At 40.8% G+C, this 27,536-nt stretch overlaps 1 protein-coding gene across 2 annotated transcripts in view; it reads right to left on the reverse strand.

The window, feature by feature from the left end:
- Window positions 1-27,536, reverse strand: part of spegb (striated muscle enriched protein kinase b) — a 52,380-nt gene that overhangs the window by 5,399 nt on the left and 19,445 nt on the right. For both annotated transcript variants that reach the window (XM_023950760.2, XM_023950761.2), the window contains 35 exons: window positions 27,100-27,186; window positions 25,999-26,059; window positions 24,363-25,894; window positions 23,294-23,437; window positions 23,005-23,187; window positions 20,735-20,901; window positions 19,910-19,998; window positions 18,826-19,001; window positions 17,462-17,722; window positions 17,204-17,362; window positions 16,921-17,110; window positions 16,592-16,821; window positions 16,383-16,502; window positions 16,140-16,244; window positions 14,540-14,746; window positions 14,321-14,444; window positions 13,144-13,316; window positions 12,937-13,049; window positions 12,626-12,794; window positions 10,932-11,028; window positions 10,639-10,839; window positions 9,376-9,433; window positions 9,187-9,264; window positions 8,926-9,098; window positions 8,818-8,844; window positions 8,586-8,738; window positions 8,254-8,296; window positions 7,686-7,754; window positions 4,910-7,583; window positions 4,635-4,784; window positions 3,708-3,824; window positions 3,016-3,183; window positions 2,801-2,923; window positions 1,466-1,630; window positions 615-1,392 (listed from right to left, as the gene is read on the reverse strand). In XM_023950760.2, the coding sequence (XP_023806528.1) occupies window positions 615-1,392; window positions 1,466-1,630; window positions 2,801-2,923; window positions 3,016-3,183; window positions 3,708-3,824; window positions 4,635-4,784; window positions 4,910-7,583; window positions 7,686-7,754; window positions 8,254-8,296; window positions 8,586-8,738; window positions 8,818-8,844; window positions 8,926-9,098; window positions 9,187-9,264; window positions 9,376-9,433; window positions 10,639-10,839; window positions 10,932-11,028; window positions 12,626-12,794; window positions 12,937-13,049; window positions 13,144-13,316; window positions 14,321-14,444; window positions 14,540-14,746; window positions 16,140-16,244; window positions 16,383-16,502; window positions 16,592-16,821; window positions 16,921-17,110; window positions 17,204-17,362; window positions 17,462-17,722; window positions 18,826-19,001; window positions 19,910-19,998; window positions 20,735-20,901; window positions 23,005-23,187; window positions 23,294-23,437; window positions 24,363-25,894; window positions 25,999-26,059; window position 27,100 (9,278 nt within the window). In that variant the 5' untranslated portion in view covers window positions 27,101-27,186. The remainder of the gene's footprint in view (window positions 1-614; window positions 1,393-1,465; window positions 1,631-2,800; window positions 2,924-3,015; window positions 3,184-3,707; window positions 3,825-4,634; window positions 4,785-4,909; window positions 7,584-7,685; window positions 7,755-8,253; window positions 8,297-8,585; window positions 8,739-8,817; window positions 8,845-8,925; window positions 9,099-9,186; window positions 9,265-9,375; window positions 9,434-10,638; window positions 10,840-10,931; window positions 11,029-12,625; window positions 12,795-12,936; window positions 13,050-13,143; window positions 13,317-14,320; window positions 14,445-14,539; window positions 14,747-16,139; window positions 16,245-16,382; window positions 16,503-16,591; window positions 16,822-16,920; window positions 17,111-17,203; window positions 17,363-17,461; window positions 17,723-18,825; window positions 19,002-19,909; window positions 19,999-20,734; window positions 20,902-23,004; window positions 23,188-23,293; window positions 23,438-24,362; window positions 25,895-25,998; window positions 26,060-27,099; window positions 27,187-27,536) is intronic.

Here is a 27,536-nt window from a genome sequence, read left to right on the forward strand (position 1 = left end):
CCACAGCTCTGACCTCTAAACCTAAAATAACAACTTCCTTTTTTTTCGGACAACATTGCTTTAAGGTTGACGTGAATGTGAGTGTGTGTGCTTGTATGTCTCTGGGTGGTTCTGCGATGGACTGGTGTACCCCATCATTGATGGATGGGATAGGCTCCAGCAACCTTGTGAACCCAGAAAGGATTTAGCAGGTTTAGAAAATGGATGGATGCTCTACTGTACAGCAGGGGTGCCCAAACCGAGGATTCGAGGGCCGGCCTGCCGCTGGTTACCCAGAAACCCTGCCTTCCCTGCTGCTGATTACCTGGATCAGGTGTGTTTAGCCAGTATGGAGCTTCAAAGGAAGGCTGGTTTAAACACATGCAGGACACCGGCCCTGGGGGCCTGGATTTGGACACCCCTGCTTTCAAGCCTCTTGAGTAACATTAGTTTTAAGTTCTGATAACATCTTCTGTGGCACCTTTGATTCTTATTTTTTGGGATTTTTTTCCCTGAAAGAAGAAATAATTGATTTTTTATGACGGTGTACAAAGCCAATTGCATCTGTTTATGGAAAAAAGTTGCACATTTTTTTTGCAAAGACTCCCATGTTCCCTCGTTAGCTTTAGCTTTACCTTGCTTTCTCATCCATAAATGTGTACGGTTTCTGAGGAACTCCCTGGCGCAGGGCCCCCTCCCCAGGCTTCCCCAGCGGTGTTCTACGTCCTGAGGGCGTCACCCGTCCTGTTGGAGTGACACGTCCCGAAGAGGGGCTGCGGCTGTCTCCTCCCAGCATAACGGGCGTCAGGCTCTGCACCACCACCACAGGCGGGGGCGTGGTGACTGGGGTGACTGCAGGGGCTGTTGTTGCTGGAGTTGTTGGGGAGACAGCTGGAAGCGGCGCAGTAAGATGAGCTGATCCGGTGGGAACGTACATTGGGAGAGACGAAATGGGTTTTCCAATGGCAGGAACTGGTGAGGGTTCAGGGGAAGGGGGGCTGTGGGTAACTGATGGGAATGCATGGATTGGACTTTGGGGTTTGGGTGGCACCAGAGGGGGAGGTTTCAGATGAGGCTTGCTTACGCTGATGCTAATCGTGGTCTTGGCTTTGGGGGGTGTCTGGACAGGAGCTTGCTGGGTAGAGATTGTGCTAACAGACAGAGTCACGGTCGGTCGGCTGACGGCTACCTGCACAGCAGGTTTGATGGTCAGTGGCGAGGTGGGTTGAGACACAGATATTGCTGGAGCTGGCATTGATGGAGGGACTGGCTGAATGTTTGTTACTGTAGTGGACTTAGGTGGAGCGGGCTTCATGGGGGGGACGGTCATGGATGACATCATCACCACTGGGGGAGCTGATGTCCCAGCATGAACAGTCTTCACCACCACAGCTGAGCTAGTTCTAGCTGGTTCTGAGAAGACACATCAAATCAACTTTTCAAAAATACATCACACATATCAATCTTTCTTTATGCTTGTACATACCGAAAGAATCCAAATGCACCACCTCTGACAGGTTACTGTAAGGGCCTTGGCCAGCTTTGTTGACACAAGCTACCCTAAACCTGAAGGAGCCCCCTGCTGGCAGGTCAGCCACATTGTAATAACAATCTGCAACTCCAGTGGCAACAATCAGCCAGTTGTTATCACCTGGTGACATCAGTAGATCCAGGATTAGTAGAAGCGTATCACTAAACTAAATTACACACAAATAATAACATACAGTCCAAAAACATATTTGTTTGTTCATTTGGTGATGCTAAATTGCCTCTTAGGATGGGCGATACTGCACTTTTAAAATTCAGCATGACACCAATAACCTTTAGCAAAAAATATTTGATACCAATTTACTGGTAATTTCTTTTTGGTGAATTTTGTTTCTCAGGCACATTTTTGTTATCCTAAAAATAAACACCATCTAAAGCTTGGCAGCTAACAACGTAAGTGGGCAAAATAAAAAATAAGAAAACGTTCTACTCATGTCGTGCTCTATTGTTGCTAAGGCTAACATACACGACTTGCGGCTCCTCTGGTCATGTGACGAGCAGTTCAAAATGCTAGGGGCATAAAACACTGGAGTAACTCGCCTAAGAATAAAAAATATCAAGAAATGACACATGCACTTTCATTTTCTTATTTATTAATTAATAATCAGTACTTTAATAGAGTCGTCGATACCAAAATTAGTGATGTACGGATATTTATATTTCGATACCAGGGTATTAATACTCCCCTTCACTATTAATGATTGCCCTGCGATGGACTGACGACCAATCTAGGGTGTGCTCTACCTTAATTTATCACAGTGGTTGGGATAAGATCCAGAAACTCTACAACAAAAGGGATAAAGCAGGTATGTATGTATGGATGGATGGATGGATGGATGGATGGATGGATGGATGGATGGATGGATGGATGGATGGATGGATGGATGGATGGATGGAGTTACAGTGTACAAATGTGTTTCTCAGGTGACCTGTTCAGAGTATACCCTACCTTGACCTCTATATAGCTGGGATAGAATACAGCAACCCTCATGACACTACTTGAGATGGAGCAGGTATTTATATATAGTTGATGTGTAGATGAATGTCTAAAACAACTGCTGGAATTCTACCAGAATGTGTCCTTTGGGAATTTGCTTTGCCTAAAAATGTTTCTTGGTGCAGGACTAAAATAGTTTAAACTATGATGTAACTAAGATGCAGATCAGTCTGCGTGTCCAGACATCTTTTCAAAGTCAAAGTTTGGTTAGATGTGTTTAAACAATCTGTAGTTGTTGATTAAAAGCATGAAAAGTGTATCACAGAAGACCCTGACCCTCAGATTTCCTCTCCAGAGAATATGTGCATGGTGCCATTGTGTCAGAGGGCCTCCACAACACCAACGCTGTGTTGTTATACTTTTGCGGAATCTCGGGAGTCCCGGGCCGATTGGGGAGACCTGTTAAAAAATATAAATGATAACACTAAAAAAATAAATCTGTTAAGGGGACAAGTATTTCAGCTGTTTGAATACACGCTTGCTGTACTTACGAGCAAGAGAGATTGTACATGAGCTGGACACTGACGCCAGAGGGTTGGTAGCAACACATTCATAAACCCCTGCATCTTTTTTGGTTGTCTGCATGATCATGAGGAGCTGCCGGCCGTCAGGGCAGGAGATCATGTTCATCCTGGCATCAATTTCCAGCGGCTTTTTGTCTGAGAGATTATTTGCGGATACAAATGGTAATCTGTTATGTGGAAGTAATCTTTAAAAACACATCTAGAAATGGTTGCAAAAGTATTTCCCTACTAAAAAAGTAAATGTTAAACACATTGTTGTGAAGTATTAGGCAGTAATACTACACTAATCATGTTTAAGCAGTAATGAAACATTATTAGGGGAATACTAACATTAACTCACATGCCTGTATGATGCTTAGTAATACATGCCCTTTATGATTTAAATCAAATTGTTGAACTTTTTTTGCTTAGAACATATTATGTAAGATTAAGTAATAAACATCACCAATAACCTTTGCAATTTTAAACTTACAAACACAAAGTAATGCTTAAAAGCTATTAATTTTATTTTAAATAATGATTAAAGTGCACTAATTAACAATAATAAAGCGTTCTCTATTATAAAGTCTCACCTATTTATGTCAATTTTTCTTGCTAAATGCTTTCATTACTTTAGAGAGTTAGCAGCTAAATAGTACTTCTAAATGATCCGTTCACACCTTTCTGCCAGCTGATGTGTGGGTGGGGGCTTCCCGCTGGAAGGCAGCTGAGTGTCACTGGATCGCCCTCCAGCAGGACATGGTCTCTCAGCTTGATATGGAAAACTGGAGGAAAGTCTGATGGTCAAAGACAGGAAATCCCACATGAGTATGCGGCACAAAGGTTTACAAAAAAAAAATCTGTTTGGTAAAATCAGTGCTGTAAAGTTTATGAAACCACAGTGTAATAAGTGTAGTGGATATAGAACATGTTTACTGTCATGAAAATATAAAAACTGATAAATTGTATTTTTCAAACTGGAGCAATTTCAGACATTTGAAGTATTCCCATGTAGTTCTCTGAATTTTTTTCTGTAACCCTTGTGCTATCCTAGGCACTTTAACATTGGGAGTTGGGTCATCTAGACCCACTAGACAGTGCTCTGAACCTTTTTTCTTCAATGATTTGTGATCTTCACTGGTGTCCATGGGTTACATGAAATCTTTCCACCTTTATCCACCTTTGTCATGGTAGGGAGAACACGTCAATGGTCGTTTTGACCCCATAGGACAGCACAAGGGTTGCATCCTAAAACACATGAACTTTTCTTCTGTCACTAAATATTTGGTTCAAACTGCCCTTTTTTGCTTAAAAAAAGGCATACACAGTATAAAAGACCACTGGAAGTGTGGAAATAACTCAAAAAACTATCAGAGTGGATCTTTGAGCACTGACTAATATTTAAAGTGACTTTTTTGGAGATATCTGGATATTTTGTTTTTTGTAGGTATTTTGTGTAGCAGCGACTTAGCTCTGTTTTTGTGTCATCTATATATTTTACCTCTAAAACATCTTTGTAAGATATACAAGCACATGCTTAAGTACAATGCATGAATTGATGCTGATGCTTCAAACTGTTTTCTTTAGGAATCCATTTTTCTACCCACCTGAAGCAAGTCTGGAGTACTGATGTGAGCGTGCGGCGCTACTGTCGGTGTAGATGGCTGTCGGGATGTCAGGCTGGGAAACTGTCTTGTCTCGCCTCGATCTTGTCAGGCCCCATCGATCCCAGCGGGATCTGCGCTCACCTTCCAGACCTTTGCAACAAACGAACACACAAGGAGAATTCAACCAGCTATAAAAGCCAGCTCAACCGTCAGATACATGTCCAACCGGCCTGTGCTCTGATGTAACGTCTTTAAGAAGAGCTTTAGCCTCTTACCCTTTGAAGTTTCCGATTTCAGGCTTGACATGGAGTCAAGAGATTCTGATGAAGCCCCGTTTTGGGCCTGAGATGCCAGCTGGTTCTGGGGAACAAGCGGAACCTTCATGGCTCTGCTCTCTGACGTAGAACGTCGAAGCATAGATAGAATGGGCGTTCTCTTCGATTCCTTCTCCTCTGATGTTCTCCTTTCTTCTGAGAAGCTGCGAATTCTTGTAGAGAGCCCAGCCACTGTGGATTCAATCTTTCTGCGCATTGCCAACACAGGAGACTCGCTTGGTTTCTTGAGTTCCTTTTGATCCTGGTCATCTGTTTGCATCATGTCACCTTCCTTCTTTTCCTGAGACCCTCTTCTGCCAAGAGTCCAAGAAAGTCTGCGGCTGGAAGCAGCTGAATCATCTGCCTTTGAAAGGTCGTCCTTCCGCTCTGTTGATGGGGTTCTTTTTAAGCGCATTGAGAGCCTTCTCATGAAACCTTGGTCTTTTTGAGCCTCACGAAGATCCTGGACTGATTTGGACTTCTCCTCGAGTCTTCTTGGGGCAAATTCCAACGGTGCACCAACTGGGCCAGGTCTGTATATCTCTTCGTGAGTCTCTACAGAGTCGGGGGGAACAGGTTGACTCTTATCATCGTTTTTAGAACGTGACAGAAATTTAAGGCTTCTAGAGAGGGAGGATTCACGTTTCTTGAAGCGGGCCTCAAAAACTTCCTCAGATGTAATGTCCTGAAATCCAGCTCCCGCTGAGATCTCCTGTTGGCTTGACGACTGCGTTGAAGTCTTTGGTGGAGTGGGTTCTTTCAGCAGCACTTCGGGTGACGCCACTCTGGAGTATACTGCAGGGTGCTCAGTGGTTGATAAGACGACTGGGTGATGAGAGGACACGCTCACCTGTGCAGATGCCTCAGGTGACACTGAGGATAATGTGGTGGATGGAGCAACAGGTGGTCCTGAGGTTTGTTCATTAGCAGATGGAAGAGCTGGGACCATGATGGTCTGCATTATGCTAGCATAGGCTGACATCCTTCCATCTGGAAGAACAACTCGTGCAGGAATTGAAGGCGTTACATGGGTTGAGGCAATATGTCCCGGACCGTGAACATACTCTTGGGTTGGCCTCACAAAGACTGAACTTGTGGTTATACTTATCTCAGCCGTTTTTACAGGCATGTCCATTCTGTTTTCTAAATCCTCTACAGCAGCTTTTGTAGTTCCTTCATGACTTGAATCAACACTTTTATTCCTTTCTGCTCCATCTTTTCCAATCCCTTCTTCAATTTCTTGCTTCTTTTCTCCTTCCTCCATTTCGTCCATTTTCTCCACGGGTTCGACGCTTTGACCTACAGAGGGTGGCGTAGGCATTCTTGGACCCACGTACTCTGATTCATTGATTGGTTCCTCAGAAATACTCATGTCCCTCTCTGAAAACCCACTTGTGCTAGACCTCTCATCAAAATTACTTTCTGTGGTCAGTCCATCCATCTTCTCATTTATGGTTTCATCCGTCTTTATCTCTTTCTCCATTAGATATTCATCACTCTCTGTTTTTGTTGGACTTTCGCGCACTACAGACTCTGGAGTTGGCGGTCTGGGTGAAGGCTCTCTGGGCGTTACAGGACGAGAGTCAAGCTTGATTTGCTCTGTTAAAGCTGACATAGAAATGGCTTCTTTGAGCTTTCTCTCCTCTGCTTGAGTCACTGGAATCTCCAAAGGAGCTCCAGACCGCCGATGTGAAGGAATGGGCTCTGAGTCTCCTTGACTGAAAGAAGTACTTTTGCGTAAAATCTTCGGTTTGGGCACGTCATCTCTTGGAAAATCACTGGAAGCAGCTCTAGTTAGTGGAGGTGGACCGAGACGAGCGGTGCGAGATGACCGTTTTTCATCTCCCAATCCTAGTGTTTCCAACAGAGGTCCTCTAAGTCCACTCATTTTGTTATCAACAGAGCCACCACGAAGCAGTCTTTGTCTCATCAGCTCGAGTTTCAGAGCATAATCTTCCTGACTCATCTTGGCAGTTCCTGGACTGGTGCTCCTCCTGGGTAATTCCATAGAAACAGCTTTCTTCAGTACTCGCCGCCCGTCCTCTCGGTTTTCTTCCTCGATTCCCTCCTCAGCTGGAATCCGGAGCAGCAGCGCACTGTCAGCCGAACCGCCGCGTCTCAGCTCTCCCTTTCTCCGTCCTCCTTCTGCCTTGTCAGACTCCACACTTGAACCCCTTTTCAGAGGTTTTCTAGATTGCTTTTCTGGCAAATCCGCAAGCCTTTCATGATTCGAAGAACGATCATCGTTCTCTTGCGATTGTCTTTTCCAAAGCGTATCTTTACAGGAAACGTCAACACTTTTTGTACCCGGTACTTCAGAGTCACACTCCATTACCTCATGGGCTTGAACGGACGATTCTGACCGTTTACTTGTTCCATCTGGCTTCCCTGCTTCTCCCTCATTGCTTTGAATGTCATTCAAAGACATCCACGATCTGGAGAACTCCATGTTAACTGGCATAGGGATGAAAGGCAGTTCATCAATGTCTTCATCTGAGTCGGATGAGGATGACGGCAAAGCTGAACTCTCTCTAAGGTGTCTTGGAACTGCAATGGAGACATGGCTGGAGGAGTCATTCAACAGTTCTGGGATGGATCTCATGACCATTTTGGATTTATAGCTGATTATTGATCGCTGAAAAATACATAAACACCACAGTATAAAAACCATGGATCAATCATTTCCCTTCAAAGATGACTAAAGTTTTCATATTTTGATAAAAACAGAGTTTCTCACCTGCCATTTTCTCCGAGACACAAACTTTTTTAAAGCCTCTGTACTAATGGCCTTCCCTTTGCTGAGCATCTGTATTAAGAACAAACAGAACATTTCAAAATAAGGTTTGAGACCATTATTTCTCTCAGAACGGTAATGAGCTAAATGATTCACACTGTAAAGATAAATGCCAATAGATTTTTATATACAGTGTTCCCTCGCTGTAATGCGGTTTAACTGCACACTTTGTTCTGCAACCTGATTGGATGTTGACCTTGTCAATCAATCTCCTCCATGCTGTGGCTCCTGAATGTCTTTAGTTTGGCAAATCTTCATAAATCTTTAATTGTAATCAGATGTTTGTTTGCTATAATGCTGGAGTTATTTTTATACATAAGGTTTGAAATTTGAGAGTTTTAAAAAAGATGTGAAAATGTTCATATCTGTCTGAGAAAAGTATATAAAATGTGTGGCAAGGGGTCATACTGCCCTAAAACATACGTTTTACTTTGCAAATTCCACCTACAGGAACCTTTATCCTGCGATGAACGAGAGAACACTTTATTTTTATTGTTTTCAAAGTTATTACCTTAAACCAGGGGTGTCTGAGACATGCTTGAGAATCAGGTCTCCTTAAAGAAAATGACATATTAACACTTCGTAAGGAAGACCAACACAATAATACTAGAACTGTTAATGTACTTTTTCACTTTAAACTATCTGGTTAGAAGAGCCAACATGCATGACTATTAATGGGATTTATGTTTTTAAAACAAATGTATTTAATTATATTAATCACAATATGGCAGAAAGAATTCTGAGTCAGTAACCCACTAACACTTATTATCAGATGCACAAGACGCTGACTTTTTGTTATGAAACATGATCCCAGCCAGGCAGGGCATTATTTGTGCCACTCACAGTCTGTCTGCTACCAGCAGCTTTATGATGAATCCTTTAGATTCTCGGCAAAGATCAGCAAACATGGACTCCTCAAACGCCACGTTGTAGTTCCTAATATTCAGTACTGAACTACGATCGTTCTCTCCAGCAAAGGGGGATATTCCTGTCAGACTGAACACAACATAAAACAACCGCATATATACAAAAACCTCTAAGAATGAAATAATAGAAAATATTGTGAAGGACTCACCACAGGTAGGCTATAACTCCTACAGGCCTAAGGGAAAAGAAAAACTGTTTATGAGCTGCCCAATAAACACGTTTATGGCAAATGCGTCACATTTACCAAACTCTTTACCATATGTCTGTTGCCTTTGAAATGGGGGACTGATTGACGATTTCTGGTGCGACAAATTCTGGTGTGCCGTATTTGCAATACTGGACCTCGTCAGGTTTAATCTCCACTGCATTGCCAAAATCACAAATTCTAATCTGGTCACTATGAGGGTCCGCCATCAGGACGTTTTCAGGCTGGAAGCGAAAAAAAGGATTTTTAAGTTTGAAAGCAAAGGGTCGTTTTAGCAAAATGATGACGATGAAATCATGTCAGACAGTTTACCTTTATGTCCAGGTGTATGATGTTCTGATGATGAAGGTAACCCAAGCCTTCAAGCAGCTGTCTGATGCATGATCGTACCTGTGACATAAAAAAGAAATTGTTCCATCGTCCACAGATAACTTAAAACGAAATAACCTGAATAGAATTATCCAGAATTACAAGGTTGCTGCCCTGAAGCAGATAACTTACATCAGACTCCAAAATGGCAGATTTCCTGGTAAATCTATCAAGCAGCTCCTCATGACATCTGTAAACATGAATTAAGGCTTTTGTCCTAAAAAAATGTAACTTTTTGTAAGCTGTTATTTCCTGGTAATTATAAATGAACACATACCCATTAAAACATCACATAGGTACAGTCAAGCCCAGAATTGTTTAGTTACCCGGAAAATTTGACTGAGTTACTTTCATTCAACCAGCAAGTGTTTTCTTTATTAAAAGTCAAAGAGGTGTCATTGTGAAAAAATGTTTTTTCAGCTATTTATTTACATTTGAACAAATACTGGTATAAAAAATTTTAGTTATTAGGTTTGGATATATTTTGGTGCCACAAAGCCCTTGTTCATCAGATTTAACATCTTTTTCTCTTCTTTTCTTTTCCTTGAAACTTCTAGCAAAAATCCGAATTCCAGATCATGGATCAGTGGTGCCACCAAAGAACACAGTGGTGTGGCTGGAGAGAAGCCCTCACATTTAGTATTAGAGTTTGAAGCCAACCCAGCAGTACAAAAGGCTGCAGTTCATCAAATGAACACTAGAGGCAGGTTTCAAAGTGGAGCAACTTCCATTTTTTAATGTTTTTTATTTTCATTTATGTTTTACTCGTGACAAGTATTTTCAAATTTCAAATCAGTTTGAGCTTTAATTTCCGCATAGCAGGGGAATTATTTTTCTCTTCTTCTTTTTTTGATTGGCAGGTGGCTTTAATTACTTCCACCCAACCCACTGTTTTGGAGGAAAATCCTGGGTTTGGCAAAAAAAAATTAAAAAAAGTTTAATATCCCACCTTACGCTTACATTTCATTGTTTAGAATCCTATGGGTGACATCAAAGTTCAACAAAATTCTGAAAACGGGCAACTGGGTAGGACGAGGTCATGCAACAGTTCTGACTGGACCACCCACCTGCCCTTAAGAAACATCCTTAATTTCAATTTAAATTAATGAAACCAAAAAGCTTATTTAAGAACAACCTAATCCATTCATTTATTATAGCAAATAATTTAATGTAATTTTTTTTTATGTAGAATTAAAATTTTCCATGTGAGTTAATGGAAAAGTTATTTTCTTTTGAAACCAGCCCACAGTGGTCATTTGGGGAACTGCAACACTTTTTATTTTCTAGTATCTTCCTAATTGAGAGCAAATTGTGGGAGCTCGACTAAAACTGGTGAGTTTATTTTCTGGATTCGCTTTGTAATCTGGCTTTATTTTCTTTTTATTCTGAGGATACTTTTCTGTAATGATGATGACCGCGTTCTTCTTCTCAAAGGCATCATGAAAGTAAATGATTCTCTCATGATCCAGTCTGGAGAGTAGGTTCATCTCTCTCAAAGAAGATGTCTTCTTCTTGGCCCGGGTGGAGATAAACTTTGCAACATACTCCATCTTGCTCCCCTTATGGGTCACACGCTTCACGTAAGAAAATGCTCCCCTGGGGTAAAAGAGAGCGAGTTCAGAGAGAATCTGGTGAAGTGAGACAGACACAGCTTCTATTTTATTTGTTGGCTCGTGTCACCGTAATACCTTCCGATTTCCTTGTGGATGTCATAGTAGTCGGTCAGTCTTCGCATCTTTCTTAGAATACTTTCTTCATCCTCCATTGAGTCCTCTTTGTGTTTAGCTGTAGTGGAAGGCAAAAGAGAAGACTGAATAACTTAATCCTAAAAATAAATGCAAGTAAGAAAAATAGCTTAGAGTAAATTTAGAGTAAAGTGAGATTTCAATAGATTTCTATTACTGTTAAACCCTACTGAGAAAGAAGAAGTAGTCTGCAGCATGTCTTGTCAAAGTGAAAGTCTGACTAACACAGCTTGACCTACCTTTTTTTTCTGAAGGCCTGACAGGAAAGTATGTTTATAAAAAAAGGAACAAATTATGACAGAAATTAGCCTTTTTTTTAGTTCTGTGCATATTTGGGAAAAAAAAAAATATTAATAAATATTACTTTTACACGTAAACAAAATGTAATCTGAAAATGTTTAGTATGATCAGATAAGATATTGTGTACAGCATCAAAATAGAACAGAAGTGGGTGCACTGGCTGCTACATCCTGATTGGCTGTTGACCCTGTCTTTTCCGTACAATTGGCTGAAAGCGAAGACGCCTGGTTGGCTGATGAATTTGATTGACAGATTCATTGGCCAATGATGACATTTGTTGACCTGGCACGTTAGAAGAGTCTCAATATTCACCACACGCATTTCTCTCACAATTACAGAGAGATTCACACATGAAAGGCGATTCGTAAATTCACATTATCTGTGAGTTTATGTAACGAATGTACCTCAAAATTATGTTTGTCAAACATTTTGTGTGTATTTGTGAAACACATCATATGGATTTGTGAATTTATATGACATGTTTTCATAAATATATATTTGTGTACCAAAGCGTTTGTATTTGTGAAACCGTTTGTGTGCTTTTATGATTATTGAGACTGAACTAACTCCATACATAAATCTTCTTTGCAGTCGTTTTTTTTTTTTTTTCATTCTATAATACTGGACTTGTTTTTCTATAAAGGTCTGAGTTTTGAGAGTTTAAAGAAGAGAGAGAAAAGTGTGAACATGATCATGTCTGTCCGAGTCTGAGTACAAATTGTGCACCGAAGCGTTTTAGAGCCTTAAAACATCTATAATTTTTATCTGCAGATTAAACCATGGCTTATTTATGGAACACGTCCCCACGATAAACAAGGGAACACTGTAAAGGATCTCTCTAATGTATATTGCCAAATATTCTATAGACAAAAATGATGAAAGGGGGTGGAGTTTTATATATTTTTCAGTTGTTTTGATTTCTGAAGAGTTCAAAACTTGTGCATCAACAGGGGTGCTTTTCTTCTTTGATTGGCAGGTGTGTGGACCCATGAGTGGGCTTAACCACACTCTAACTGTACTGGTAGAGTGTGGTTTGTCATTTTGAAGCTGGTACAACAAATGTTGTTTCACAAAAGGTTGCATTTTGGCCGTTTAAAATCCATGTGTGACATCAGAGATGATCCATTAAGGATTAAATATACATCACCAGCCACAAGTGTGGAGATGCTTGGACAAGTGTCCCTGACGTTTTGACTGGTAAACCATGTCTAAAGTTGTGCCCAATGAGACAATTTTTTATCTATACAAAGGTTTTTGTTTGAAAGTTGCTTCTTTTTTTAATCCGGGTTGCCTTGCATCTGATCTAGACTTCAGTGGGACCAGTGCTTTGCTCTTACCTTCATGAACAGTGAGTTCTGCTTTACATGACACTGATCCTGCCAAGTTTCGAGCAGTGCACGTGTAGACTCCAGAGTCCTCGGGATGTGCGTTTAGAACCACCAGGGAACATTCGTTATCATCGTACACAAATGTGTAGTGACTGCTCTCTGAGAGCAAGTTATCACCCTGAAAGTAAACACTAGTAGTTATGCTTCACACAAAGGTTTACTTGTGCAGACATTAAAGAGCACAATTTGCTAAATAAGTTTTTTTAAGGGTTTTTGGTGATTAGTATAACAGTTTAATCAGTCTGGATTTTGATATAAACCTTGAACCAGAGGATGTCAGGAATGGGTTTTCCCTCCACAACCACAGCAAAGCGAGGAGTCTCCCCTGCGCAAACATCCAAGTCCTCCATGATGGTTTCAAATGTCGGTGGAGCTATAAAGAAAGTTGCAAAGATAGAGAGTGACATGATCTACAGATGACAGGACATAACTAATTGCTTCTTTTGCTTTTTTCTTTGGGACATCACCTGCCATCTCCACAATGAAAGTGCAGCTGTCACTTCCATACTCGTTGGAGGCCACAAATGTCATCTCGCCCACGTCAGTACTCTTCACTTTCAGCAGCTTAAGCATGTGCTGGTCATCATCCGGCATTGTCATCTCATAGAGGCTGGGCTTGTTGGCCAGGGTCACTCCTTTCCTGAGGACAGGCGTATGTTAAAGCAGCATCAGGATGTTGAAGTCAGGGTGTAAAAATAGACTTCTTTGATGCTCTGGAGTTTTAGATAACCACTTGGATTAAAACAGCTGTTTGTAGGCTTTGCTATGCACTGTATTTATAGCAGAAGCTAGTTTTGTGTTTTATAAAAAGCTAGATGTTTAATGTTAAATTCAAAATTGTTAAAGTAGATATAGGTTTCTATAAAGACTTAAAGCCGTAGTCACAACTGTCCTTATGGATGGATATGGGCAAAAAATGGTTAAATATGTTTTGGGCATGCAGGTGGCCCGAACGAATTATCAAAGCCGTCGACCACCCGTTAAGCAAAAATGTTCCTGCACATTTTTCACAGGCATGCTGCAAGCAACAGGTTGCAGTGAACACTTAAGAAACACGTAAGGGTGACGCGCAGGCGGGTCATATGGGTTTTTCTCTATTTTAAATCCACAAATCACCAACAAAATGCACGGCCACTGAACGCACATGCGTCCAGGGACTCAGATTTGGTAGGGACACATGGACAGCATCCCTTTCAATTCACAGAAGAGCGAGGCATTTCAAAATTTATCATGGAGGAGACATGAATAATTGCAGTTTGTGCCCAGCTGTAATAATGACACCAAGTCTTTCATGTACCGTAATAGAGCTGTGAAAGAAAATGTCTGGAGCAAGATTCACCAGATTTGCACCACTTCAACATTTCGCACCATTTGTCTTCCAACTGTTGGTGGCAAACGCATGTCACATGTCTGGTGTGAACATAGCATGAGGGCGCCATAGGACAGCATCACCCCTAGGTCATAAGGGCAAGCAACTTGCAATATCCCTTGCGGTGGCAGCAGGAGCCTTAAGGGGAACTGCAATAAACACCTGCAAACCCCCTAAGATGCAGCCGCTCCTCTCTACGATCCTTCACGGGTCTGGACAACCCAAAAATCTGCAACTTGTGACTAAGGCTTAAAGTGACCGCAGTTAATATTTACCTCTTCCAAGTAACAGCGGCGTTGACATGATTGATATTTATGGAGATGGTAACCGACTGGTGTTCGATCACATACACTACATCTGGTTTGTCAATAATCGCCGGAGCCTCCTGAAGGTATGGACCTTGAGATGGGAAAAAGAAAACAGCAAAATGGAAGTTATCTATCGAAGGCCCCCACATTAAATGATAAAGGAGTACGATGAAGCCTGAGAACCACCTCGATCTAAGAGCTGGACTGGGTCAGTGGCCGGTGAGGGTTTGCTGAATGCCTTTGAGGTGATAGTCAGGACCCTGAACGTGTAGCGCACACCCTTGGAGAGAGTTGTGATGGTGAAGGTGGTTTCCTTCAAGCCAGAGGCTATGATTGTCCACTGGATGGAGCCTAGGGCTTGTTGTTGGATGGCGTACATCAGGGAACTAGGATCTGACAGAAAATAACACGTCAAACATGTCAAAACTCTTGAGGACAAAGATGATCACAAATCCTTTTCTGCAAGTCAAGTTTGAAGTTTTTGCTTTTAAGTTCAAGTGAAGTCTAAAGTGTTTAGCTGTCATTTCAGGTCAAGTTGCATTTCTTAAAAACTGTAGAATGACAAATTGAAAATGTTGTGGTTATTAAAATACTTTTTAACATTTTTTTGGAAACACAGTAACAGGAAGTTGGTGTTTCTGCATTCCCACTGGGAAAGCAATGTGAAGAGACTTTTTATTTTCAGACCGAAAGCAATATAATTGAGTTAAAATTAACATTAGCCATATGAACATTGTTCACAGGTCCACATCAAGGTTAGTCAGTTTATCGTCTTTGAGATGTCAAGTCAGGTCAAGTTAAGTCTCTGCATGTGGGACTAAGGCCAAATCCGAATTCTTCCCCTACCCCTCCAGCTTCTCCCTTATTCTTCCAAATGTAGGGGCGTTAAGACGGATGGGGGTGTCTGAAATAGTTTTTTTGAAGGGCCTAGTATCCCTCCATCGCAAGGGTAATCTGCGTCGCGCTGTGCGACGGTGGAGAAACACATTTATTCACGTGAGTGTGCTCTGAAAGACAGAAGTTTTCATGTGACAGTATGTAATAACTTTCAGTTTAGCATGACTTTTTTAAATTATAAAACAGTTTTTATGCATTCTCCGAGCGCTGGCAGCTAAGCGCTGACGTGGATGACTGGTGACGATTGATGACATCATCGAGTGGGAGTCATGTCCGAATTTGAAGACACTATTTTCTATAACTGTCCATACGATTGTAGGGGTAGGGAGAAGTCGTAGCCGTAGAGGCAGAATTCCGTTTCGGCCTAAGTGTGACTAAAGTCCAAGTCTCAAGTCCAAGATGTTTATGACCATCTTGTACAACAACCCTCCTGAAAATAATAGTTTCTGGCATTATAGATGGCATAACTAATTGTGTTTATTTTACTTAACTTGGAGTGCATAATACTAAGGATGTTTGTTCTAGACCAAAGTTACTGGAGTTGTGTGAAAGCTCACAAGCAAATCAACCATGGTCCTTCTAGAAATGAGGGTCTTGGTTCACTTGCAGGTGAATCCTAGTATCGTTCACTACAGTGTGAAAGCCGACGGATTATCCAACAGATCAGAGACCAGAAGAATAGCAGAAAGACAAAGAAGGCTAGAAAGGTTAAAAATGTAACACAGGATTTGTACCAGCTGACTGAACCAAAGATGGGATGTGTTTTGACAACTGTTGGAAGTCTATTTGTCTTATTTCTGTCTGAAAGTTCCATCAGATAGATTGATGATGTCAACAAATGCTGTTTGTCTTCTAAAGGATGCAACAAATGCACCATGCACTTGCATACCAATGGAAGGATCTAATCTTCTTGGTTTCTTCCAACTTAGCGTGATGGTTTTACCAGTGATGGACTCTATCACCGGAGTGCCATCAGGAGGATCAGGAAGGATGTCTGTAGAGGGAAAAATTTGTATTTTTTCATCCAAAAAAATCAAACAGATCAATCCAATACATTCTGTTCAGTTAGACATTGTTTATTCTTAATAATTGCACAAAATCATACTATAATAAACATCATTTCTTAAGTCACCTGTAACATAGAGATGAGCGTAGCAGGTGGCTTTTCCTATTTTATTAGAGATCACACTCTTATAGACACCGCCGTGAGCGTGACAAACGGAACGGATGACCAGACTGTGGACGTCATGAACTTTGGAACCAAGAGGAGAAACAGGGACAGTAAGGATTTAGCGGAAATCGCAGACATAATGCTTTTTTTTATTTATTGAACTGACTTACACTGTGTCATCTTTCTGTCGTCTGTGCTTTCAATCCTCCTCCCATTGTGGAACCAGGAGATAGTTGGATATGGCAAACCAGCCACTTTGCATTTTAGCACAGCCTCTTTTCCTTCAATCACATCCAGATCATAGAGAGGTTTGATGAAGTCAGGCATGGTGAAACGCTCCACCTCATTCTCAGGGACCTCTGGCTCCTCTGGGATAGACGGCATCTTTTCAAGTTTAGCCCTGAATTGAATGGGGAGACATTGCCAAGAAACATTGAATGATATTGACAATTTAGGCTGTATGTATTGTTTAATGTATGTGACTGAAGAACACACTTACAGCTGAGAAGAGATGGCAGGCCGTGGTTCCTGTATGTACAACTCAGAGGAACTTTCTGCCTCGCCATGGCAGTTTTGAGCTATGATAGTGTATAACCCTTCATCCTGGCTGGTCACATGGGAAATGACCAGAGAATGGCGTCCACCCTCTTGAAGAATATGAATATCTTCACTTTCTACGAGTGACTGGTCTGAATTTAAAAAGAAGAATGTATTTAAATATCATTCAAAATATCTAATGGCTGTAATGTGAATCAGAAAGGCTTTATAAAGTATATTTCTACCAAAATGGCTCCATGTGACTTTTGGAGGTGGCGTCCCACTGATCTTGCAGTCGAATCGAGCATTCCGCCCTTCCATCACCTCCAAAATATCTAACCTACGAGTAAACAGAGGCTCTAAGGAGGGGACGACTTTGAGTTTCCCACATGATGTCAGTTCCTCTGAAAGGGAAATTTGAGAATTCTGTTGAAGACTAAAACACCAATATAGAATTTAACAAATTCTTATGTTTGACAGAAATTTTTCTTGATTCTTTTCACCCTTGGCTGTGCTGAGTTTGCACATGTATGTGCCGCTGTCATCCTCGTGGACAGAATTGAGCAACAGCCTGCACTTCCGTCCATCAAAGTGCATCTTGCAGTTCAGCAGTGCTGGCTGGATCAGTTTTCCATCTGCCAGCCAATCCACATCAGTGTCTTTTGGTCCAACAACATGACACTCAAACAAAACGGTCTCTCCAGCTTTGGCAGTGATGTCCCTCACTGGCCGGATGATGGCTAGACTTGGCTCAATGGGTGGGGCTAAACAAAAAATGACATGATTACATTGTTAGAAAAGATAAACATAAGCTTGAAGTAAAAAAATAATAAATATAAATGTTTTGTAACAATGCACGATACAGTTACAATACACAGTAGCAAACGGAAAACAGTCATCTTGTAAACATAAGTGAAAGTGTACAGTGGTTCCTTGTCATGTTGCAGTTCACCTTCGTGGATTTGTTTCAGTGCAATTTTGCTATTTTCTTTTTTTAATGAAGGTTTTTTTATAAAGGTTTGAACTTTGAGAGTTTAAAGTGTGAAAATGTTCTTGTCTGTCTGAAAAAAAGAGTATAAAGTTTTTATTGAGGAGTTTTACAGCCATAAAACATCTGTAATCCAACTAATCATTTCCCCAATCACAGGTTATTTTTTAGAACGTAACTCCTGAGATAAGCGCGATAACACTATCTCTGTCGGTGTCATTTTTGAAATTCATCTGATACAGAAAATCCTCAAATTTGTTTTTGTTCTTTTGGAGACAGACATTCTCAACACACCTTGTTTGTTTTTTTGTTTTTTAAATCAGATTAAAAAAAAGCAGAAATTCAGAATTTTCATGCAAACAAATAACTGACACATTGTGCTTGTGGGTAGGTAGTTATTTTAGATCATTTTTGTTCCGGTTAAAAAAAAAGGTGGAAAATAAAACATTATACCGTACCACAAGAACCAGTGACTGTTTTGTACACCCAAACACCCTTAGCTTTTTAAACTATTTAAACATTGGTCATTGTAAAACATGTCAGAGTATAGCATGGGTAAATGCTTAATGGAACTGAACCAAAAGTTCCCGACAACAGTAATACATTTAACTCTTGTGCTAACTTAGATGACCCCCCCTTCCATTGACGTGTTCTCCCTATCATGACAAAGGTGGATTTCATGTAATCCATAGACACCAGTGAAGATCACAAATCATTGAAGAAAAAAGGTTCAGAGCACTGTCTAGTGGGTCTAGATGACCCCACTCCCAATGTTAAAGTGCCTAGGATAGCACAAGGGTTTAATGACATTTTTTTGCCCCTTTCCGTTGGGCAAGGCTGGATGTTTACTACGAATTTGATTTCAAAAACGAGCCTTACCTTTGACCTCCAGTCTGGCTTCGCACTGCTTTGTCCCATACTCGTTAATAATCCTGCAGGTGTAAATTCCGGCGTCTGACCTGGCTGCCGACTTTATTGCCATTTCAAAGGTGCCATCTGTTGTTTCACGCACTGTGTGGCGTGGGCCAGTTTTCACAGTCACTCTGTCTCTCAGCCTGAAAGGAAATTTGTACTTAACAAACGACAAACATGGAGCCTTTTTCTAAATTAAATAGCTGCAATTTATTGAATTACAAGCTGTCTTCATTAAAGTAGAATTTCAAGAAATTGATGGTTTTTGCACTGAATTTGGTATGTACAGCAAACTCAACAATATTCCAACCTTTGGCTAATTTTGGACATGCCACCTTTTTGACGATGTACACCGATTTATGTCATCTGATTACGGACAACGCCTGTTTCATTCCCAATCAAAAATAACTTTCATTATGAAAATAATTAACTTTGAGTCCAAATTTTTCAGGGGTAGGAACATTTTTTGGCTTAATTTTAAACCGACTTTTTCTCTGTTTTTCAGTCACTCCACAGTCTTAATGAAGGCATTTTGGTATTCCAGTCACCACAAGATCTTAAAGACCCTCTCTGAAAAAATTGTGTTTTTTGGTGTTTTTAATATGTTCTTGATGATGGAGGACATAATTATAGGATAAATTAAGGAATTAATTAAGCTTAAAATTGCATTTCGAGTACAGATTTTTTTTTTTTTTTAGAATTGTTGTGAATCAGGAGCAGACAATACACTTCTGGTTGAAAAAGAACTTATTTGTGATGTATAAAAATATGCCAGGAGGGCCAGAAGCTCCCTGCTCTGGGGGGGGGGGTATGCTCCTCACCATTGGTCCCGCCCACAACTCAAAGGGGAATTTCCAATGAACAACTGCTGATCTACAGAAAATGTCCTAGAAAATCATGAGTTTATTTATTTTGGCTAAAAACAGCATAATCATAATTAAAAGGCCCCTTAGAGCACTTTTAGAATAGTTTAAAAGATGATAAGAGTGGGTCTTCAAAACAAAGTAGCCCATTTCTTATGCAACCAAATATTAAAGCTGAAGTAACGTACCAATAAAGCATGGGTTTTGGCTGTCCACATATGCGAACCGACATGGTCACTTCCTGCCCCTCAGTGACGGATTGATCAGCCATTGTCACCTGTTGCAAATTCAAGAAGAGTGAAAAGCAGTTTCGACATCTTATTCTATGTCCACAGCGGGCTCAAAAATGCACATCTTCATCTTCATCTTTCAATGAAAAGTCAAGGTAAACGCACTACCGTGCATGTTTTGGGCTTACATGTTCAAAGTTTTGAAGTCCAGTTTTGGGCTTTATGTACAAACAACTGAGTAGTAAAAACTTAAATGACTTAAACTTTGACCAATCAGGGACTCGAATTTGGCTGGGACATATGAAAGGTGTCCCTTGTAATTCATGGAAGTGCCAACCGTTTGAAAATTGATTATAGAAGAGAAATTTAAAAATTGCAGTTTTTGCCTGGCTACAATTGCATGACATCAAATCTTTCATACAGTATGTCGGAACAGAGCTGCATTAAAGAAAAGGCTGGAGCGAGCTTTGGCTCACTGCAACAAGCCTCTTCCAACGGTGGGTACATGCGCTACTTTTGGGTGGCCACAGACCATTGTGAACACTATTTACCACAGGCGTGTTCAAAAACCCACGCTCAGCGCATTCTTGAACGCGCCACACGTGCCCAGTGAGGAGATGCAATAGGCTGTTTGAATAATTATTTGATCCTAAACACTAGAACTGCTTTAATGCCGAATCATGATACACTCCAGTCTATGATGAATGTTAACTTTGATCAAAACTTATCTTAATCAAACCAGACCGTGCATACGATCCACTCAGTTCTTCTCTGTAGCCTCACCATGAATGCAGGGGGTTGTCTGAACCGTGAGTCAATGGTTCGCCTTGGCTCTTGGACTCCAAAATCCATAGCCTCCTCTAAGGGACTGAGATACTCTTCATCTGATGTAATAGGGCTGCTAATATCTCTTGGTACGCCCAGGGTTCCCTTTGGCTCCGGCACAGACCCTGTAGACAACAGATTCTGTTATGTTTTCTGTCTTATTTTTCTGTTTACTTGCAGGAAGACTTCTAATTGCTGCTTTTCAATCCACCTCCCTACACTAAACACAGGAGTTCAAAGAGTTTAGATACACTCATCTCCCTCTCTATAATTACAATCTGACTCGCAAAATGTGAAATCCAAACAATAGTGCATTTGTAGTGAGTGGAGCCAGCAAGACTCAGTGGGCAATTTATAGGTTCAGCTTCACCTCTTAGTTGCTATGGCAACTATCAGTGAGGTTATTCAACTAGTATATGTGGCACACACTTCATGCGTAGGAAAACAACGATAACAGAGCTGGAGAGAAACAGTGTCAAAGCAAAACCCCAGCAACTGTGTTCGAAGGTGTGTGTCAGTCACCCGTTATGCAATGCTACATCACTTTTTTTTAAGGGGGTTAATGTTTTTATTATTTGTCCCCATAGAGGTAAAATGAATCAGTAGGAGTTTCAAAAATGACCATCAGGACAGGAATGCAAGTCAGCAAAAAGATGCCTTGAAAAAACAGGCCATCTTTGAATTGATGAAAGTCTTCAGCTATTTCCACACCTAATATTTAACGGCTTAAATGTATCATGATCTGTAGGCAGAAGACCTAATAGGTCTATTTAGGATTAAGAGTAATTATAATTGAATTATTTACATTTGTATGTGAATGTATGCATATGTGTATGCATTTACCAATCAATTCTGTTATTTGTCTTGTTTAGTTTTATCTTTGTTTTCATTGCTTTAAATAAACCATTTCCAAATCAAGTATTTCTGGTAACCCACTGTGGTAAGGTAGTGTCAGCTGCATGAATGAATGAATGAATGAATGAATGAATGAATGAATGAATGAATGAATGAATGAATGAATGAATGAATGAATAGGACAGTTGTCAGCACCGAAGCCTGCAAGTGACTGTTCTTTAACAAGTGAAGGAGTGTGTAAAGTAAAGCATGTTGGTATTTGTCTAATGTAGACTACAATGGTATATTTTGCCATTTTTAGCCCATTTTAATCACCTCCTGGGAAATTGTGTTAGTCAGACTGGCAGCAGCACTTACTGACATTAATTTAGTGATTAGACAAGTGAAGTTTGAACAGTGCATTTGCTACCGTGTCAAAACATTTTGGTATTTTCATTCTCATATTAATTGACTCAGTTCTCACATCATTACATTTTGCAGTTAACTTATTTTCTCGTAACAGGCACAAGACTCAAACATGCTGTAATTCAGTTTAGGCCCCGAATTTCAAAAAGGTGATTCTTGGGTTATAGTAGAAGCCTTTTTTGACAATGTCATCAACTCTGAGGAAGCACCACCAACAGTCATGGAACCGTATAATGGTTTCAATGTAATTCCTAATACCAAATGGTAAAATAGCGTATATTTAGCGATATACAGAACTTTTCTAACTTGATTAAGGCTCAAAGGGCTTTACAATGACAAGTCGCATTCTCCCGCGCACACACATTCACAAACTCAATTCTACGCACAAAAGCATTGAATTTCTTTTTTTTTTTTTTGGGATCACCATTGACTGTAATAAAGTACTGAGCTGAGTGACCCCTCCCACTTTTGTTTTTCAAATAGGAATTACCAAAATTCTAAAATCTCATAGGTTTTTTATTGAGAAATAGACAGCTATTACTCAGTCAATGTCTTTGCCAGACTCACCTGTTTTAGCATGGCCTGGCTAATCCTAATTTTCAGACCGCCTTGAACCAATCAGTGTTTACTGACGTCATCTGGCTCCAACATGGCGCCATCCACATTGCGAAGAAATGGCGACTGAATTTACTTCATTTTGTTGAAACCAGAAGCAAACCATTTTCTTTGGGTGATGTCACACTCACTCAATCCAGGTCTCTAATACAGTCAATGGGTATGACCCAACTTTGAACCCAGTCTCCGAGCACACCTGCTAACATTTGGCTACTCAGGTGGTTTAGCCCAAGCTGCTCCATGTTTTAGCAGGAATTATTCCTCATTCCGTTTTTACCAATGGCAAAACAAACATTTGGTAACCATGAAAATGAATAAAATCTTTTATCAAGTGTGTCCAAACAGTAGCTTACCTGCTTCAATTACCACTGTCCCAAAGCAGGATGCTTTGCCCACCTGATTGACTGCAGTTACACAGTATTTTCCACCGTCACTTGTTTTTGCAGATTTGATGAGTAGGCTGTGTCGTTCGCCCTCCACCTTTACTAAAAAATTTGCGAAGCCTGAGACATCAACGTTGTCCTTAGTCCATGTAACTTCAAGAGTAAAAATACAAAGAAAATAAATATACATTTCGTATCTGCCCACATGAAATGAGTGACTTAGTATCATGCAGTTAAATAAAAAACAAAAATACGGTACCAGTTGGTATGGGGGTTCCAGCGATGATAGTTTTTAGTAAGACATCTACACCAGCAGCTGCTATAGTGTCCTGCAGAGGAAACTCAAACACAGGCGCCTCCATTGGGTCTTCTTCGGCCGACACATAGGAGTCATCTGAGGAATCTACACATTTTTAACAGAACATAATTAGAAAGCTATTGTCCCTTTGATTGTTAATGTTTACAACCAATTTAATCCTTTGACACATAAACAACATATCCTGTTTGACATATGATAAGTCTTTGACAGTTCACGCCATCAACATGAATCTGTTGATTCTGATGCGGAGAAAAGTGTTTTCAGTTTTGCACCAATATGCAACACATTACTAACGTAAAGTGTGGCAAAGTGGTGCAAAACTACTTTTCTCTGCAACAGAATCAGCAGAAACACTTCAGTACTGTAAAGCAGAAGTGGGACCAAATCCTTGTTTTGCACGTCCCAAGTAGGTCTCAAGTCCTGAGTCAAGTCCTAATTCAAAACAAGCAAGTCCCAAGTCAAGACCAACCAGTCTACAGTCGAATGTTTCAAGTCAGAGTAGTATTATTTACACAGACCATGTGTCGTATTTATTTTACGAACTTTTGCAAGAATATTAGGCGTATTGCCTCTGAGCTCATTCATCCCCACTTCAAATACTCAAAATGATTTTTTATGAAAAAAACCCAGTTTACATGACAAGAGAACCAAGGGAAAGTCCAGATACTAAATACCCTCACTACAGACCAGTGATGTGCGGTTACGTTTGTGGCTGATGTCAGAAGGCTAAAATCCAAGTCAACTCATAAATTATTAAGGTTAAAGTCTGAGTTAAGTCATGAATTACTGCTGTTAAACTCCAAGTCAAGTCTAAAGTCGAAAAATTCATGATTTGAGCCTGACTCAAGTCATGTGACTCAATGCCACAACTCTGTTGTAAAGTGTTACGCATCAGAGCAAAGCTGCTTTTCTCCACCTCAGAATCCGCTGCAATTATGTTATTTCAGTAAAAAGTTGAAAGTTACAGTAGCCTGTAGCTAAAGCTCCTTTGTCAAGAGTTAAAACAAACCTAGCTCTGGGGACATGGGTCGGGTCCGTCGGGTCTTTCCTTTTGTCTTTAGATGTTGTCCCTCTTTGACTGTGGTTTTCTGCTCGGGCTCAGTTGTCTTCACGGGGACATCCACTTCCATTTTTTCCTCTTCAACAACAATCGTTGGGACCTTTACTTTAGAATCAGGTTTGATTCGCTCAAGTTCCATTTTGTCATCTGTTGGGGTAACCAATGATGCCCTCTGGGCTTTTGGAGGTTGCTGAGGAAGAGGATCCTGCAAAGTGAAAGTCCTTTTTTGGACCAGAGGACTCTCTGGTCTGTTTTCAATTTTTCTTAATGCCACCTCTACTGGTGTCTTTCTCCCTGAAGTGTCAGTCTTTTGTGCGGATTGGACCACCGGTTCTTGAATAAGATGTGGATCTTGCATTCGTGTTACCCTTTGAACAAGCGGACTTGGTGGCCTTCGTTCGACCTTGCGCAGTGTCATCTCCGTAATATTTCTAATGGGTGACCCCTCCCTTTGTTGCTGGTGAAGTGCTGGCGAAGGCGATCGCTGACTGATTTCTGTGACTGGGCTGACTCGGTGTAATTCTCTCACTAACCGTTGTCCCGGTAAATCAGACAACTGCATTGACTCTGGGAGTCTTGCTGAATCTGGATGCCTACTCAATATCGAACCATTATTTGTGGTATTTTGGAACTGGGATTGATACGTTTGTTGTGGTGTTTGTTGCATCGGTTGCTCGGCTATCACCTTTTCTTTCTTCTCCTTTGCCCACTGCATACGTTCCCTCTCTTGAAGCTTATGCAGCACTTGTGGAGGAATGGGCTCAATTTTCCTTAAAGGTTGTCGCTGCTTGCTCTTTAGGGTGAGTTGTTCAGTAGAGAAAGATTTTTTCAGATGGGGTTTTCCAACAAGCTTTTTGATTCGCTGGAGCTCTTCTGTGAACTTGTTTTCAATGTCCTGTACTTTTTGGGTGTAGCGAGGTTTGTCCTCCAGTGAGGCTGCTCTCTGCCGAAACATTGATCTCCGCTCAGCAGCATCTTCTTTCAGAGCCTCCCTAAGATCTTCCCTGGAACTCTCCCGGGAAATGCCCAATCGGCTTCCACCATCATCTGAATCAACTGACCCAGCAAGATTGAACCCTGCCCAGGACCTTCCAGAAACAGAACCTTCTGGAAGATCAAGACTTCGCCTTCTCTCCTCTAAGCCACGGACCTTCTCAAAAACCTTGGAGCTTGCTCTTGAGAGCTTTGGAGAAGGTCTGAGAGGAAAGTCTTTCCGGGAGTATTCACTTTGCGGAGTTTGTGGTCGGGTGTCGGGGGCGTTGGATTGAGGAACAGCTTTAGGCTGCTTAACTTTTTCTTCAAACTCCCCTGGCACTGTATCTTGGTATTCAGTTGACAGGATGATTTTCTTGCGCGAACTGACAGGAGTTGTTGAACCGGAGCGACTTGGCATCGGAGAGGTTGTAATGCGCTTGCCCAGTCTTGGGGACGGTGGGGGAAGGACTTGGGGGGTAGATATTCCTGAAACCTCAGATTGGTTCCTGAAACACAGCCAGAAGACTGAATCAATGGGTATTTAGACACAAAACCATTTTTTATGATTTTAAAAAAAAAAACTTATTTAAATATGAATTTTTCTCCTTGCCTGGTGGAGTAATACTCATTTCCATGTGGTTTGTCAGTGTCCTCTGCACATCTTTCCATCACTGTTTCTCACATAAAAGAAAATATTTATTATTTTAAATCATACATCAAAAAATCACACATCAAAGATATATTTTAGGATGTCTCTATTCTTTTGCATTAAAAGAATGGACTAAAGCGAGTTCAAACTGACCCTGTTTGCAATTATATTTGCATTAAACACAAATCTTTATATACGTTATGTGTAAACCCTGAAAGGTATCAGATAAATATTTTCATTTTTGTAAAGTTTGACGCCAACAAAAACTTTTATTTAGCAGTTAAGCTAAAATATTACCTATACTTAACAAGTTCGTAGACAAAACCTGAGTAACAAACAAAAAAGTCTGTTTTTTGTGGACACTTCAATATACCATGTTTCTTCTGGCACCATTTTATAAGGTGCCAGATCATAACAATAATTGCTGGATGGTAAATATTTTTTAGCATTTAAAATCATCACAATAGATTTTTCAAGTGTTCCAAATTAGTGCAAACTGCGGTGAAATCACATCGGGGTGAAGGTAATGCCTTGGTGGCATTGCACCCATATGGGGGTTGACCCATAGTTTTTGGGTTGTCTGGGCCCATGGAGGTCATAGACAGGAGGAGCGCAGGTGTGTCTTACAGTCCCCTTGAGCCTCATATGGCCACCTCAAGGGATGTCATGAAGATGGAACGTACAATTTTTGTCCATGTAATAAATGGATGTAGTACTTGTGATGTACAAGTGATGCTGCCGTACGGTGCACTCGGGGCACACTCTAGTCATTAGTGAGGTGCATGCACTCGCTCCTTCCTGACTGTGCACAAATGCTGCAAGCACAGGTAATGCAAGTGACAGGTCAGTGCCCATAGGATGCCCAAAATATGATTTTAAAATTTCATGGGGGCCATCCTTACAGATTTGCCCATTTTTCACCTGTAGACAGCCTGTTTTCAGCTGTAAAGGCCCTTGGGACTAAAGCATGAGCAACTCCGATTGTGTTTAATGTTTTCTCTTTGAAATCCAGATCAGATTTTCAACCAAGGGAAAAGCAGAAGTTGGAAGCACAGCTGTTACTTGTAGGGGCAGTCTGGCCTTCAACATCCCCACTGTCTCCTTTGGTGTCCAGCTGGTCTCCGCCTTCATCATCTGTGGATTCAGAATCTGAAAACAATGTGAAAGAGAAGGAAGACATGAATAAATCATTTGATTGTAGGACTATGAATTTAATAAGTGTTGAACATTTAGAAAAACATTAAAAAGACAGATCCCAGATGAGTGAAAAAAAGAGAATGATGTGTTTTAAAATGTTTGTTTTTATGTGAGAGGAGTTCAAACCTAAAAAGGTTTCACATTTAACTGGTCATAGAGAAAAGGGTTACCGACTCAAAAAAAAAAAAAAGAACATGAATTTGAGGCTGTTTGGAGGAATAATCTCAGTTTTCTCCTTTGTGCCATTCTGAAATAGCTCTGGCTTCAAAGACAGAGGGAAAACTCGATCATCAGCAGGACTC

Source organism: Oryzias latipes, chromosome 21 (assembly GCF_053564925.1).
Source record: "Oryzias latipes strain Hd-rR chromosome 21, Olatipes_Hd-rR_3.1".
NCBI lineage: Eukaryota > Metazoa > Chordata > Actinopteri > Beloniformes > Adrianichthyidae > Oryzias > Oryzias latipes.